This window comes from Cibotium barometz, chromosome 42, assembly GCF_041138505.1.
Source record: "Cibotium barometz isolate CiBa-2024 chromosome 42, ASM4113850v1, whole genome shotgun sequence".
In the NCBI taxonomy this organism is placed as follows: Eukaryota; Viridiplantae; Streptophyta; class Polypodiopsida; order Cyatheales; family Cibotiaceae; genus Cibotium; species Cibotium barometz.
This window is the reverse complement of record NC_141087.1, coordinates 10,883,212-10,898,324: the sequence shown is the minus strand read 5'-3', so window position 1 is coordinate 10,898,324 and position 15,113 is coordinate 10,883,212. Positions and strand designations below refer to the sequence as shown.

General features: G+C 48.3%; 1 protein-coding gene across 1 annotated transcript in view; it reads right to left on the bottom strand.

The window, feature by feature from the left end:
- Positions 1 to 2,722: 2,722 nt before the first annotated feature.
- LOC147614156 (uncharacterized) overlaps positions 2,723 to 15,113 on the bottom strand; it is a 57,071-nt gene continuing 44,680 nt past the window's right edge. The window contains exons 2-4 of the mRNA XM_086780692.1: positions 3,478 to 3,818; positions 3,158 to 3,381; positions 2,723 to 3,049 (exon numbers count right to left, since the gene is read on the bottom strand). Of these exons, the coding sequence (XP_086636818.1) occupies positions 3,172 to 3,381; positions 3,478 to 3,818 (551 nt within the window). The 3' untranslated portion in view covers positions 2,723 to 3,049; positions 3,158 to 3,171. The remainder of the gene's footprint in view (positions 3,050 to 3,157; positions 3,382 to 3,477; positions 3,819 to 15,113) is intronic.

The following is a 15,113-nucleotide window of genomic DNA, read 5'->3' as shown; positions in this document are numbered from 1 at the left end:
ACCCTTGAATGTGGGTTGTATGGGTATCCAGCCAGATGGCTCTGATGAATTTGCCGCCAGCATGATGTAGAATATTTGGGGCATGTTCAATACCTGCATGTTATGAATAATAATGATGATTTTCCTGAGGAATGTTTGGAGGATATTCAGAGTTTGATTGATGAGAAGAGTAGGTGTGATGATGGATCTCATACAGATCCAACTTTACAAGAAGAAAATTGCTCTATGGAGATCTGTGTTATCATGCGTAAGTATGGTAATGTTGCTCTTGAAGATAGTTTTAGTGGTATACCCTTTTACAAGGTTCTTAAGGATGGTCTTGTTGGGGAGTGTTTTTGTGATAGTGGGAATCCTTTCGAGGAATGGAATGAAGGCTTGCTGGAAGTTGATAGGAGTGAAGGGGCAGGACAATAAGTTTGCATGGACAATGCCACTATTTGATAGGGGCAAGACTAAGAGATTATTGGCATATTGTTTGCATATTTTTGATCCAGATGGGTGGATCAATTCAATTAGAAGACTATGGATGTTGTACCCGTTTGATCCAGGTAGAGGATTCTACTACTATGATGGTACAAATCAACCAATAGGAGTTTGAGCTAGGTGTAGTGTTTGAGGAAGGTTGTTGCCAAATAAGTGGTTGAGCATGAAAGCTCTAACTAGTGGAGATTTTGCAAACTATGATAGAATTTTTGTGCTCAAGGAATAGGCCCAATAAAGATGTCTACCCCGACCCCAAGGATAAGAAACAAAGTATAGAATACGGTTTGAAGCCTTAGGAATAAGGGATTGTTGTGTGGCCACTTTCTAAAAAATGAAAGTAGTCGTTGTCACTCCAATAAACTAAAGAAAGAATACTTGCATGCACAGAGGAGAGTAGGAGAACAGTGCATGGTGGCAAGAAGCTCTGAAGAGAGAGATTTTTGCATTGTTGGGGGAGAGCTGGCTTTTTTAGGCTACAGAGAGGTGCAAGTAGTGTGAGAGCCAAGTTTTTTTTTTTTGTGTGTGGTGAAGCAGCTTTGAGATAGCTTGTTATTTTGAAATCTGTTTATCTTTGAGGAGGAGGCGACGACAAAAGTTTTGTTGGGTTTGCCCAAAGCAAAGGTTGCACGTTTGATAGAGGGTCTTGTAGGAAGTGGGTTTCCTAGGACCTCTAAATAGCAACCTTGTTGGAACTTGGACTAGCTCATGTCTTACTCAACATTCCTTTGTTGTATCTGTTGGTGGAAGTCTACAAGTTATAGCTACAGTTTTTGTTGTTATTGTTGGTTTTGTGGAATTGAGAAACCCAAGGTTTTAGTTAGTTGGGGATAATTGTGTAGAAATCCCTTGGTTTCATCTCGGGGTTATTGAGAGTGGCCCAGTTTTATCTATTCACAAGAGGCTTGATTGTGTTGGGTTGATGAATTCTTATGTTTTGGCTTTTGATAGAGCTGTGTTGAGCAAAAACATTGTGAGTGAAGAATTGACTTTGGTTGAGTATGAATTGTGCTAGTTAGCTTATGTTTGAGTCAGCAGGTTCTGATAGGGGCAGCTGGAGTTAGCCGAGAGTCAGGATAGATTAGCTGATATTGCTAGGGTATAGATTTTGTTTTATTGAACACTTGTGAAGGCAAGGCTAACCATTTAGTACCAGTCAAAGGTCAATTTGAGACATTGGGCACTGCTAGTGGTCTAGGTGTCAGCTAAGGACTGTGTCAAGTCAGAAGGAAGTCAGTTTGGATTAGCTGAGGCCCAAAAGGAGTCAATCGTGGGGGTTCACGAGTGGTTTTGGTCGCTTGTGTTGAAGGGGAAACTTCAAGGTCTAGGTTTGACAGTCAGTTGTCAACAGTCAGGCAGAGTTGAGGGGAAAGGAATTCCAAAGTCAGAAGACGATCAGTTGTGAGTGAAGGAGTTGAATCTTGAAGAGATTTGAAGTGTTTAGGGGTTAGGGAGTGTCAGGACACGGAAGGGTCTTTATCTGAGGAGGATTTCTGTGTCAGTTTGAGGGGAAAGGAATTCTAGTGTCAAAAGACAGTCAGCTACTGTCAGCTGTGAGTGTAAGGAGTTGAATCTTGGAGAGATTTGAAGTGTTTAGGGATTAGGAGGTGTCAGCGGACACGGAAGGGCCTTTATCTGACTGAGGAGGATTTCTAAGTCTGTTTCTGTCAGCCGGGTCTAGTTCAGTCAGAACAGTCAGACTGGTGTCGGCAGAAGGTCGGCGGAGGGTCGGCAAGGTGTTCAAGAAGGTGCTGGGGTTGTGGATTTCAGGTTAGCTCATGCTGGAAGATAGTAGAGGAGCCTGGAGGACTCATTTCGGATTGGGATCTGCGTCAGCATTCTGAATTGGTTTACAATCAGCATCTGACTAGTTTGTGTCAACTAAGGGTGTATTTGGTCAGCTCGTGGTCAGCTGAAGTCAGCTGGAGACTCGGGAGTGCAAATCAAAGCTCTGGGTGGCCAGAGCTGACTTGAGAGGACGCCTGGAGTAGTCAGCTGTACAGTTTTTGAAGAGTTTGGAGCGTGTTTAAGTGTTCACATGTGTCAGCTGAGGATAGGGGACGTCAGTTGAGTAGACTGGTACCTTCTGTTGGTCTTTGTGTAGGGCTGTGGTGCTTGGTGGTTATCCCCTCCTCACGGTGGTGTGTTTCAGACGGGCTATAAAGGCAGGTCTCCCAGACACATCAACGGTATTTTTTGAGCTTTACAAGAATTGAAGTCTGAGCCTAACTTCACAAGTGTGTACTCACAAATCTTAAAGCCATAATTCCATATAGACTGCCTAACATGAAATACATGTTCACATCAACAGTGCACAAGAACATGTATAAATACACGTAAAAAAATATGTGCAACTTCGTGTACACCAATAAACCACGAGCACTCTAACAATCGAAGTATGTTGTGACAGGAAAAAGGGCGGCCTCATTCAGCCACCCAACGATGTAGTGGGCCTGAACACAGCCTTCTCTTCTGTATCTGCCACTTTACATGCACAAACCATAAGAAATCCTTGATAGCACTTACGACTGTAGTGCACAGGTTAGGGGTCCTTGCAAAGGGATCCTGCCTGTAAAAAATACCATACACAATAGTGTTAGAATTAGCTTTAAATAGTCGTACAACTGCTAGGTAAAAGAGGACCGAATTCCAACTGCAAAACTAGAAAAATACTAACCAAATCAGCACACATCATCTGAAATGGCGGACAATGCGGCGACTGTGCATGCTGCTGCTTGCTGCAACTGCTTGTTCTAGGCTTGTACAAGCTGCCTTCAGAGTCATATAATCAGCTTCCAAGAAAGTTGAATTGGTGTCTGTTCCAGTTGTATTATTAGAGCGTGTCAAGAGGCGGAGAAGAAAGGAAGGCGTGGCCTGGTTTCTCAAACTCCGGCTCGCAACCTGCACTTGAAGCCCCCACTACTTTTCATGCATCCTTCTATTTATGAAAGAAATAGCAGAAAGCTCCATATTAATGTTGTGTAAGGTAAAGGTCACCTGAACATCAAGCCGCCACTCAAGTTTCTCATAAACCGGCAACTTTAGAGACGAATCTATGATAACGTCTCTGATATCTCCTATTTTTTCTTGTAGAAATTCGGCCAACGTTTCCCTTCCTGCACCTTCTTGGAAACCCACATCCTCCAACAAAGTGAGGATTGCCTGAGCAGAAAGATTCAACCGAGCTGCTCTTGTGAAGATGTCACATAGCATTAGAACGGCATGCTCCACGGCCTCCACGGTTACCTGTAGCTTATTAGCTGCACTTTTGTAGCCCTTGCCAGTACTCTCCCCACTGAGGATAATGTTAACTGCGATTTTAGCAAAATCTATAATAACTGCAAAAGGCAGAAAACACAAGTCGGCGGGAAGTGGCTATCATCCTATGATGCCCAAAAGGGGGTGCAAGTTTGAGCCCCAACATATAATATACAACATACCTTCGTAAGTTTGGAATCTATTTAACCTTTCAAATTGAGAGAATAATTGCACTTATTTAAAAACAAACACACACAGACAAGGAAAATCCTAGAAAACGTTTTGCAAAGAATACAAGGACAGAAAAAATGCAATAGCAAATGTCTGAAACTTCAGCTGATAGTTACTAGAACAAGAAAATTAGCAAATTATTATTTCAATCAAGATAACTTACCAACAAGCTAGCCCAATGGTGAGGGCTTGTGACTCAGGGAGGGGAGGTCCCGAGTTCAAATCTTTGCAAGCCCCCATTGATATTTTGGCTGCTTTGCAACCACAAACTGTAACACCTTTAAGAAAAACAATCAAGGCACCTCCGGGTGGGTAACAACCTTGCACTTCAAAAGGATCTACTCAAGGGGGGAGGGGAATTCAAGAAAACCCATGCAAAATAAGGATGGATCTTACCACGTGTGTGTTGACTACCGGACATTAAACAAGCTTACTATCAATAATCGTTTTCCGATTCCACGCATAGATGACATTCTTGATAAGCTTGATGGGTTGGCATGCCTTTGCGGCATTTGATTTGAAGAGCGGGTATCACCAAGTGCATGTAGTACAATAGGATGTTCACAAGATGGCATTCCGGACAGCTTTTGGACTTTGAGCACCTAGTCATGCCGTTTAGTCTCATGAATGCCCTGGCTACTTTCAATAGAATGATGGACCGCATTTTCCGTGAGCATCGGAAATTCACAGGTGTACTCTTTGTGATATTCAAGAGACTATGTGTGGCCGCAGTTTCCGTTGCCTCACATGGAGACCTCTCCGCCATGTGAGATTTGTATCACTCCGATGCAGATTTTGCAAGTTTATGGACTGATTTGAGGGCTGGTCATGCACATCCTTCATATGTGATCATAGATGGCTAACTCATGAAGGATAACTGCCCCTGTGTGGTGTCTATCATGAGGCAAAAAGCAGATAGTCTTCCACAAGGAGAGAAAGCTAACTAGAGGCAAGCTTTCCAGGCGATTTCTTAAACTATCTTCCTATTGATGCAAAGTAGGTTGACGAGGAATACTGCCATGTGCATGCAGACGGGCTTGGAACTCCAAGGCCTCCACATGTACATGCATCCCAAGGCTGATCCTTGAAGGGAAATATATAAAGAACCAGTTAGAACCAGATTGAGGAGCTACAGCAGCTAGGTGTGGGCAAGGAAGACACTGGTAGAACCGAGGAGGCTGTCGGCCAGCAGTTATGGAGATTTATCTGAGTCAGTTCCCGTAAAGAAGGGGATTTGTCCACGGACCTGGCCGACAGCAGCAGGTCGGCCAGTCCTGTCACGTGCATCCCGCACTTGGATGCCACGTAAACATTTCTGTACAGAAGGTCCAGGACCTGGGATGGTGAACTGGTCCCATGTGAGCCCAGTCCGGGACGAGTCAGCCAAGGATCCATCTCAGTCGTCCGAGGTCAGGTGTGCATTGTCCTGCACATGAGTCCGAGGTCAAGTGTGCACTGTCCTGCACATGCTAGTCCGCGCTGCGAGTCTCCCTCTAGAATGATGTCAGTGGTTCTGTGTATCTGGTATGGTACTGGATGCCAGATCACTGAGTAGATTATGTTTAGGACAAGGGGCCAGCCCATAGGGCTACCCCGGAGATTAGTATGGGCATGGGAATGGTGTGAAACCATCCCCATGAGGGCCAAGAAGGCCCAGGCTGGACCCACCAGCCATGGAAGGACTGTGGGACAGCCCTTGGGCAAAGATAAGGCTATTTTCAGGAGCATACAGCCATTAAATGGCTGTAGGGCATGTATGGGGCAGCCCATACAGGCTGCCCAGCTTTGGGATTGTGGGCAAAAGGTGTGCCCAGCCCTTAAGAAGCAGGCGCCTGATGTCCAGCCAGCCAGGAAGTGATGCGCAGGATTTATGGGAATTTTTCCAGCATTTAATGGGATTTTTCAGCATTAAATGCTGAATATCCAGTCGTGGGACATATCTGATGCTGGCCGCCTGCCCTTATGCTGGCCGACTGCCCCTGAAGGGTAGTGTAAATAGAAGAGAGCCATAATCCCATCATTCATCTCATTTTTCACCAAGTGCTCAAGCAAACCAAGGGGCCAAGACAACCAAGAGCTTGCTAACGCAAAGGGGTGAAGGATTCAGGTCAAGGGCAAGATTTTCGAGCCAAGAAAAGGTCAAGTTTTCTGTATTTGTTTTTTAGATTTACATCATTCTAATAAAGCAAATACACCATCCGTGGTGCAGAGGGTAATTGGGACCCAATACTGTGTCCTCTCCATCTCCCCCTTCTCTCTCTATTTTCTGCACATCTCCTTTCAGTTTGTGCGTTAATTTCCGTCGCGAAAAGAGTGCTTATTTCTGAGTTTTGAAGTACCGATCCTTCTCCCAAGCTTTCGCATATTACAGTGGTATCAGAGCCTACTTCAAGGACAAAGATTCAGCAAAGAAAACCAGAAAATTTTCTCGCTCGTGTGGTTGGTTTTTAGATGCCAGTGGACTACCCCTTTCGAAGTGACTCCCGTCCCTCGAAGGACGGTTGGTTTTTAGCCTCCGGAAGTCTCCCACACAGTTAGTGGATGGTCAGATTGCATTCCGGAAAGGAATTGCATTTTCCCGCTATGGCGAGCTTCGGCGATGAGAGAGAACCAGAACCATGGGACCAGAGTGCACCAGGCAACCCAGCTAGGGCACCAGGCTTGAGTGTCACAGACATGTTCCAGCAGATGATGCGAGCAATCGCAGACCAGACAGCCAAGTTGGATGAGCAAAAGGCGCAGATCTTGGCTCTGGAGAAGCGTTCTCGCTCTCCAGCGTCGCGTTTTCCATCTCCTCCTCCCTCTCCTTCCGTATCCCAGATACCAGATCCTCGTCATCACAGGGACCCTCTCGCAAGGTCACAGCCGCAGCCAAGCTCCTTGCTTGAGTTGCAAATGCGTGCATTGGAGATTCGACAACGAGAAGACGACGCCATGCGACGCGTGGAACACGAGCGTTACCTCAGAGCTTTGGATGCCAGATTGACACCGGCGGCGCCCTCGAATCATTTTTCCGAGAAAATGAATTTCAGTAAAAGTATAATGGTAAACTCGATCCCACAACTCTTTATTCATGGTTACATCAATTTGAAGCTTACTTTGCCACAGTTAGGAAAACAGATGCTGACAAAGTGATCTTAGCTAGTTGGTACTTGTAGGGTGAGGCCATTCCTTGGTGGACTCAGTGGGCTCATGCCCACACCAAAGCAGGTATGGCAGCTTATGGGTGGGACGAATTCGTCCGTGACCTTAAGCAGCGGTTTCTACCGCCCCACTACCTTGAGCGACTCAAAGACGTTTTCAGGGGAGCGCGTCAGAACGCGCAACTAGTCCTTCAGTTTGCCAATAAAATTTCGACCTTGTGTCTGCAATTAGGCTTATCTGATACGGACAAGAAAGGGCAGTTTTTATATGGTCTGGACACGCAAATCCAATGGGAGGTGCGTATGTTTAGGCCAGCCACCTTTGAGGACGCACTCTCGCTTGCGCAGAGTGCAGAAATGAAACACAATGGTGGCAAGCCCAAGACTTCCCAGCCGGCTTCTCCCAAGGCTAACACCTCGGGGGGGGAAAGCCAGAACCAGACGGGGTCTTCCCCAGGACAGAGCCCGGGAGCCTCTGGCTTTTAGAACTCGAACAATGCGTCTAAGCTTACTCCAGACCAGAAAGCGGAGGCAGGCAAGACAGGTGGCAAGTTGAGTGCTGAGGAGCTTTCTCAGTACAAGAAGGAGGGTAGATGTTTTTTTTGTCACACAAAAGGACATACTTCTCGGGATTGTCCGAAGAAGCCTCCAAAGGCCGCCGCCGCCTCCACAGCTTCCGTGGTGTGCACAGCTCCCACACAGACCCCAGCGGCTACCCCTAGTTCTTCAACCCCCGGTGCTTCAGTTGGAGCAATTATTAGCTGGGAGCTCGAAGATAAGCAGAAGGGCGCCCATGACCAGGAGTATGAGCTGAACGAATTGCTCAAGTCCTTTGGCTACATAGGTGGCCAGAGAGTCGTTGTCTTGTTTGACAGCGGCAACACGGATGATGTGGTCACGGAACAGGCCGCTAGGCGTGCCCATTTCGAGTTGACTCCGGTGGACAAACAGGTGGAGGGTTTTAGCACAGGTATGACAACGAGCGTCAAGTATGAAGCTCTAGGTGCTAAGTTAGTAATTCAGGGCATCGAGTTTGTGCGTGACTTTATGGTTGCCCCTCTTGTAGGAGCAGACATAATTTTGGGTATCCAGTGGTTTCACAAGTTTCTTCCTAATGTCAAGTGGGACAAGCACACGTTTCAAATCAATCGGAATGTGTCGAACACCCCGGTGACCATTAAGTGTGAGCCAGGTATTCCAAACTTTCTGCTCATAAGCCACTTGCAGGCTAAGCGAGCAGTCAGAAAAGGCGCACAGTGTGCGATGATTTACATCCAGACAGCCCAGACAGTGGCCAGTGCTTCCGAGAAGTACTCGGTCCTCCATGAAAAGTTCCAGAAGATTTTTCTTCGGGACAGTCTCCCTCCCCAGCTCCCCCCGTCCAGACCGGAGGATCACAGGATTGACCTCCTCCCAGGCTCGGAACCCCCGAGCAAGTTTCAGTATCACCTTTCTAACCGCCAACTCCAAGAATTGTTGCAAGCTGGCTTCATCCGCCCCAGCGTGTCGCCATTTGCAGCACCGATCTTGTTTGTCAAGAAGAAAGATGGGTCTTCTCGGTTGTGTGTCGATTATCGTGCACTCAACAAGCTGACTATTAAGAGCAGATTCCCAATGCCTCGAATTGACTATATTCTCGAGAGGCTGAATGGAGCTAAGGTGTGGATACCACCAGGTACGGATTGTAGAGGGGGACATCCCCAAAACAGCCTTCCGTACAGAACGGGCCCACTATGAATTTGTGGTCATGCCATTTGGTTTGACGAACACCCCAGCTACATTTAACCGCATGATGATGCGTGTTTTCCGGGAGTTGATTGGAGAGTGTGTGTTCATATTTTTGGACAACATACTCATATTTTCAGCTACAGTTGAGCAGCATGACATTGATGTGGAGAAAGTCCTTAAGTTGCTGGAAAGCAACGAGCTCTACGTCAATGAAAAGAAGTCGGAATTTTATCTGTTCCAGGTACTGACCAGAACTTCGTCTTCAGTACCAGAGGCGAACAGAGTGACAGAGTCTCACCAGGAGATCCTAGAGTCAGTTAAAGACAGATTGGCTAAAGCGCAAGAGGCCTACACTCGACAGGCCAATAAAGATTAATGAGGTGTCTATGCAGTTAAAGCTACCTCCGAGTTGGACTATGCACGATGTATTTCATGTCAGTTGGTTAAAGCCATATGCAGGTCCACCCCCTTCAGAGGTCAAAGACGAAGCGGAACCAGACATTGTTGATGAAGCAGAAGTAATGGTTCCAGAACAGATCCTTCTGCACCGTTTCAAGCATGGCTCAGGCCGAAGACTACGACAGTTCCTCGCGAAGTTTCAGGACCAGGGAACTCATGAAGCGGTATGGCTCGACAAAGAATTTTTGGAAGACTATCCGGCATTGTTGACGGATTATTTGGAGGCTATGCAACTTCCGTCAAGTTAAGCAGAAGGGGATGTCACGTGCATCCCCCACTTGGATGCCACGTAGACATTTCTGAACAGAAGGTGCAGGACCTGGATTGGTGAACTAGTCCCATGTGAGCCCAGTCCGGGACAAGTCAGCCAGGGATCCATCTCAGTCGTCCGAGGTCAGGTGTGCATTGTCCTGCACATGAGTCCGAGGTCACGTGTGCACTGTCCTGCACATGCCAGTCCGCGCTGTGAGTCTCCCTCTAGAATGATGTCAGTGGTTCTGTGTATCTGGTATGGTACTGGATGCCAGATCACTGAGTAGATTATGTTTAGGACAAGGGGCCAGCCCACAGGGCTACCCCGGAGATTAGTATGGGCATGGGAATGGTGTGAAACCATCCCCATGAGGGCCAGGAAGGCCCAGGCTGGACCCACCAGCCATGGAAGGGCTGTGAGACAGCCCTTGGGCAAAGATAAGACTATTTTCAGGAGCATACAGCCTTTAAATGGCTTAGGGCATGTATAGGGCAGCCCATACAGGCTGCCCAGCTTAAGGATTGTGGGCAAAAGGTGTGCCCAGCCCTTAAGAAGCAGGCGCCTAATGTCCAGCCAGCCAGGAAGTGATGCGCAAGATTTATGGGAATTTTTCCAGCATTTAATGGGATTTTTCAGCATTAAATGCTGAATATCCAGTCGTGGGACGTATCTGATGCTCGCCGCCTGCCCTTATGCTGGCCAACTGCCCCTGAAGGGTAGTATAAATAGAAGAGAGCCATAATCCCATCATTCATCTCATTTTTCACCAAGTGCTCAAGCAAACCAAGGGGCCAAGACAGCCAAGGGCTTGCTAACGCAAAGGGGTGAAGGATTCAGGTCAAGGGCAGGATTTTCCAGCCAAGAAAAGGTCAAGTTTTCTGTATTTGTTTTTCAGATTTACATCATTCTAATAAAGCAAATACACCATCCGTGGTGGGGGCCCTACAGAGGGTAATTGGGACCCAATACTGTGTCCTCTCCATCTCCCCCTTCTCTCTCTATTTTCTGCAAATCTCCTTTCAGTTTGTGCGTTAATTTCCGTCGCGAAAAGAGTGCTGATTTCTGAGTTTTGAAGTACCGATCCTTCTCCGAAGCTTCCGCATATTACAAGTCCATATGGGTTTTCCAAGTCCTATAAATAGCAAACTGTTGAGTTCTTGTAGAGCACTCACTCCTCTAGGGAGTAGGGTCAATAGACTAGATTTAGACTAGATGAAATACCACCTTTTCATGGCAGCCAAAGGCTGGCCAAGAGCTGTACACCTTTTTGTACTGTATGAATACACTGAAACTCTGCTCTCTCTCTCTCTCTCTCTCTCTCTCTCTCTCTCTCTCGCTTGCGTTTTGCATCACGTTGTTCTAGGATGGTGTTTAGGGCTGAAAGAAGACTCCCCAAGCTCCCGCATGTGACATTAGTATCAAAGCATCAAGCTCAGCAAGGCTAAACACTGATTCAGTCCCAAATGAAGGTGCACAGTCCAAGGAAAGGAACACAAGACATGGAAGAAGTTGCCAGGAGGTTGGTTGGTGGTGTTCCACAAGACCCAAGGGGAATGGCAATCCTATGAGTCAGGTGCCACTTGGGGCATACGAGGAAATGCTTTCAGGCAACGGTTCCAAGCGAGGATGATCCTCCAAGGGCTGGAGTGAGAGTGCAAGGCTCAATACTCAAGAATAGAAGACCAAAGAATGTGTTCAAGGGCAAGGCATGAAGGGATAGGGGACAAGATGGAACGACGCATAGATCTTCATCAAATTTGGAGCTAGATTTGGAGACCGGGCAGGGTTTATAATGAAAAGGTTGCCAGGAATGGAAGCACGCGAGAGGGTCTGGCAGCATATGAGGGAGGTGGTTCCCCCTTATCTTCGGTCATTCTTATTGACACCATTTACTACTGAGGAGTTGGCGAAGGCATTGATGGCACTTCCAAGGGGCAAATGCCCGGGGGCGGACGGGCTTCCAGTCTCCTTTCTTCGCCATTGGGACCTCATGGAAGGTGGCCTTCGAGCTGCCTTCAATGAGATTATGATCACAGGTGCAATGCCAGAGAGCTCTCGGAGGGCTTGATTCACTTGATTCCCAAGGAGGGTGGTGACAGATTGGGGATCCGACAGTGGAGACCCATCACTCTTCTAGGGACAGCCTATAAGATCTTGGCCAAGGCCATCAACAGCAGACTTCAGCCTTTTCTCCTAGACTTGATCCACAACACTCAAACCGGCTTTGTTCAAGATCGGAGCATTCTGGACAACATCTTTACCTTCTGGGAGGCGACAGCTTCGGCCAGGATACAACAGCAGGACCTCATTGTGCTACTCCTAGACTTTGAGAAAGTTTATGATAGGGCGGATTGGAGCTTTTTGGAGGGCACTATGAGCCGGATGGGATTCCCCATGGAGTGGATTCGTGGAGTCTCAAGACTTTACTCAACCTCACACAGCTAGGTTCTCATTCAGGGAGCCCGTGGCGACTGATTCCCCCTCCCCCACTTGGTTAGACAGGGCTATCCTGAGGAAGATGGGGGAGGGCTAGGCCTTCAAATCTCTCACCATTGTATTGCACCAGTACCAGTCGCAGCCCCATCTACAGGCGACTGGCAGCCAGGCTCATGCCAGAGATGGAAGATTTGCAATAGCATAGCAACCTAGCACATTTGGCATGCTAGATGCAGTGAGGCCATCGAGGGTACCCACACTCCACCAGCAGAGACCATCAAGAGCATATGGCTTGATATCATTCCCACCCTCCACGGTCAGTGGGGGAAGTTACAAGGAGGTTCAGACCGCATGCGGAAGCGGCGGGAAGCTTTCTTGCGACTTTGGAGGCCCGGCCCTTTCCTCACAGATGGAGGAGAACCCACTTGGCACTATAGACCACTTGTGTGGTTGTTCCCACCCCCTCCTCTTGTATGAGATAGCCTTCTCCTCACATAGCGGCCAACTGGAGGAGAAGCGTCTCTTCCCCTCATGATCTTTTGACTCGCACCCTTAAATGAGGCGAGTTTGTATGTGGCCCGTGGTGGTTGTATCTAGCCCTTTTTGGCTGTTGCTCTTTAACTAATCGAAGGATCTTTTTCCCGGAAAAAAAAACATAGACAAGGCTGCTCTTTGGCACCATAGCTCTTCCTATTCGTCGCCGAGGCCATGAGTAGTTTTCTCTCCGCCCATGAGACTGGGCTTCAAGGATTGCATCTTCCCCTCCGCATGCTGGACTCAGAGTTTGCAAACGACACAACAGCTTTCCTTGCAAGAGATGCCGGGAATCTACAGAGATTTGCAGAGGCGATCGAGGTTTTCTACCGCACGCATCAGGAGCACAAATCAACTGGCACAAGTCGTGTGGTTTTTGGGTAGGCTCAGCACCTGCCCCGACTTGGCGACCACTTGAGGATTTTCAATGGATCTTGAGGGGCACTCCAATTCGATATCTCGGTTGCCATGTTGGCATTGATATCTCTCCCGCACAGCAGCTTGTCCTGCTTCTTCTAAGTATTTGGAAGAAGCTTCTATATTGGAGCTCGGCGAGGCTCTCCCTAGCAAGCAGGGTGGTGGTGGCAAACCAAGTACTTCTTGCCACCATGTGGTACATCACTTCATGCTCGGCCTTTTCTCGGGCATGTATTGGCCAGGTACAGCGATTGATCCGGAATTTCTTATGGGCTGGAAGTGATGGGAGGCCAGCCAAGGCCAACGTGGCATGGAGAGTGATTATCCAGCCTCATCGCAGAGCCCCGAGGACTAGGCCTCATTGACCCGACTATTCAGAGCAGTGCCCTGCTGGGCAAGTTGATTGTTAGGGGCCTCCTTCCTGATAGTGAGTCCTGGAAGGATTTCCTGTTGCCCCAGATTTCAGCCCGCACTCCGAGTCTTGGGGCCCCTTGGCCGCAAAGTACTAGATGGATCTTCATAGAGATGCGAGCCCGTGGTTTTAGCCTGGCTTTGGAGGACAGATTTGCAGCCAGCTTACTTCGTGCTTGGGAGCACCTTAGGTCCGCCCTCAGACAGACAGCTCCATTTGCATCAAAGGAGCGGCTTCTGCGGTCTTTGGTCTAGAACCCCCTGATCCGTTTACCCAGTGGCCACATGCCAGGGGCCCTACCACACGTTTCTTGGGGCGCCTTGAGCATGAGACCAGCCAGGTCTCTTGGAGATTGGATCACCCACAGGCAGTTACCCCCGGAGGGGCAAGAGAGAGGCCTGACAGGGATCCAGGGTAGAGATAGGCTCAACATTGACATCAACTCAACTATCCCTCAAGACTGGCCGATTCCAACAGTGTGGCTAGGCGTGTTTACCAGACACGATATCCTAGTGGCAGTCCACGGAGCAAATGAGGACAGTGGTGTGCTCACTTTCTCTACTGGATCCCATTGTAGACTAGAGAGATCTGAGCTGCCCTTGGAGGATTTTAGTGGTTGCACCTTGTAGAGGGTGAGGGTGATTGGTTTTCGGGCACGGGAATGGCATATTGATCCAACACCGGCCAGGGTGGCCAAGGAGAGATTATGGCGGCTATGGATATGGGAGTGCCAACCTCTCACGCAGCTTCAGTGGGATCCGAGAGAGTGGACTTGGCATGATCCAGATTCCAGTGGATCGGACCCCCTCTCAGCTCCTGGCTGTGAAACCAACCCAAGGGAGCTGGAGTGCCGCCTGAGCGTAGCCTGAGGTAGAGACTTCGTGAAGAGGTCCACCGCATTGTCCTCCGTCGAACAATAAAGTAGCAAGATGTCACCAGCCAAGATCTTCTCACGTACAAAGTGATACTGTATCTCTATATGCTTGGTCCGAGCATGGAAAACCGGGTTCCAAGCAATAGCTATACAACTCTGGTTATCGCATTGGATGACTGTGGGCTCCCGCTATGGAAACCCAATCTCGCCTAGCAGCCTCCGCAGCCATACAACCTCACAAGCAGCACCACAAGCAGCCCGATATTCTGCCTCTGTCGAAGAAAGGGCAATAGTTGGCTGCCTCTTGCTGCTCCAAGAAATTGCTCCTGAGCCGAGGGTAAAACTGTATCCTGAAGTAGATCTCCTCGTGTCTGGATCTCCTCCCCAATCTGAGTCACTCCAACCTTGGAGCTTGACTCCATTCCCTCCCGTGTAAAAGAGTCCCAGATCCTTCGTACTCTGCAGATACCGCAAGATCCGCAATCCTGCGTCCCAATGAGACTTCAATGGCGTCCGCATTAAAGAGCTCAACAGCCCCACGGAGAAGCTCAAGTCCAATCTGGTGTTCAGTAACCAGATCAATGAACCAACCAGCTTCCGGTACTGCGAGGCATCAACTGGCTCACAAGGATCTGTAACGGTCAACTTTGTGCTCGGGTCCATCGGCAAAGTAATAGGCTTGCATTTCTCCATCCCAAAGGCCTCAAGCAACTCATGAACATACCGCTGCTAAGAGACGAAAAACCCCCTCTGGGTCTGCCAGATCTCCAATCCCAAAAAGAAGTGGAGTAAGCCTAAGTTGGTCATCTCAAACTCCTTTGACAAGGCAGCCTTCGTCACTCCAATGTGCTCCACATGACCGCCGGCGAGAATGAGATCATCCACATA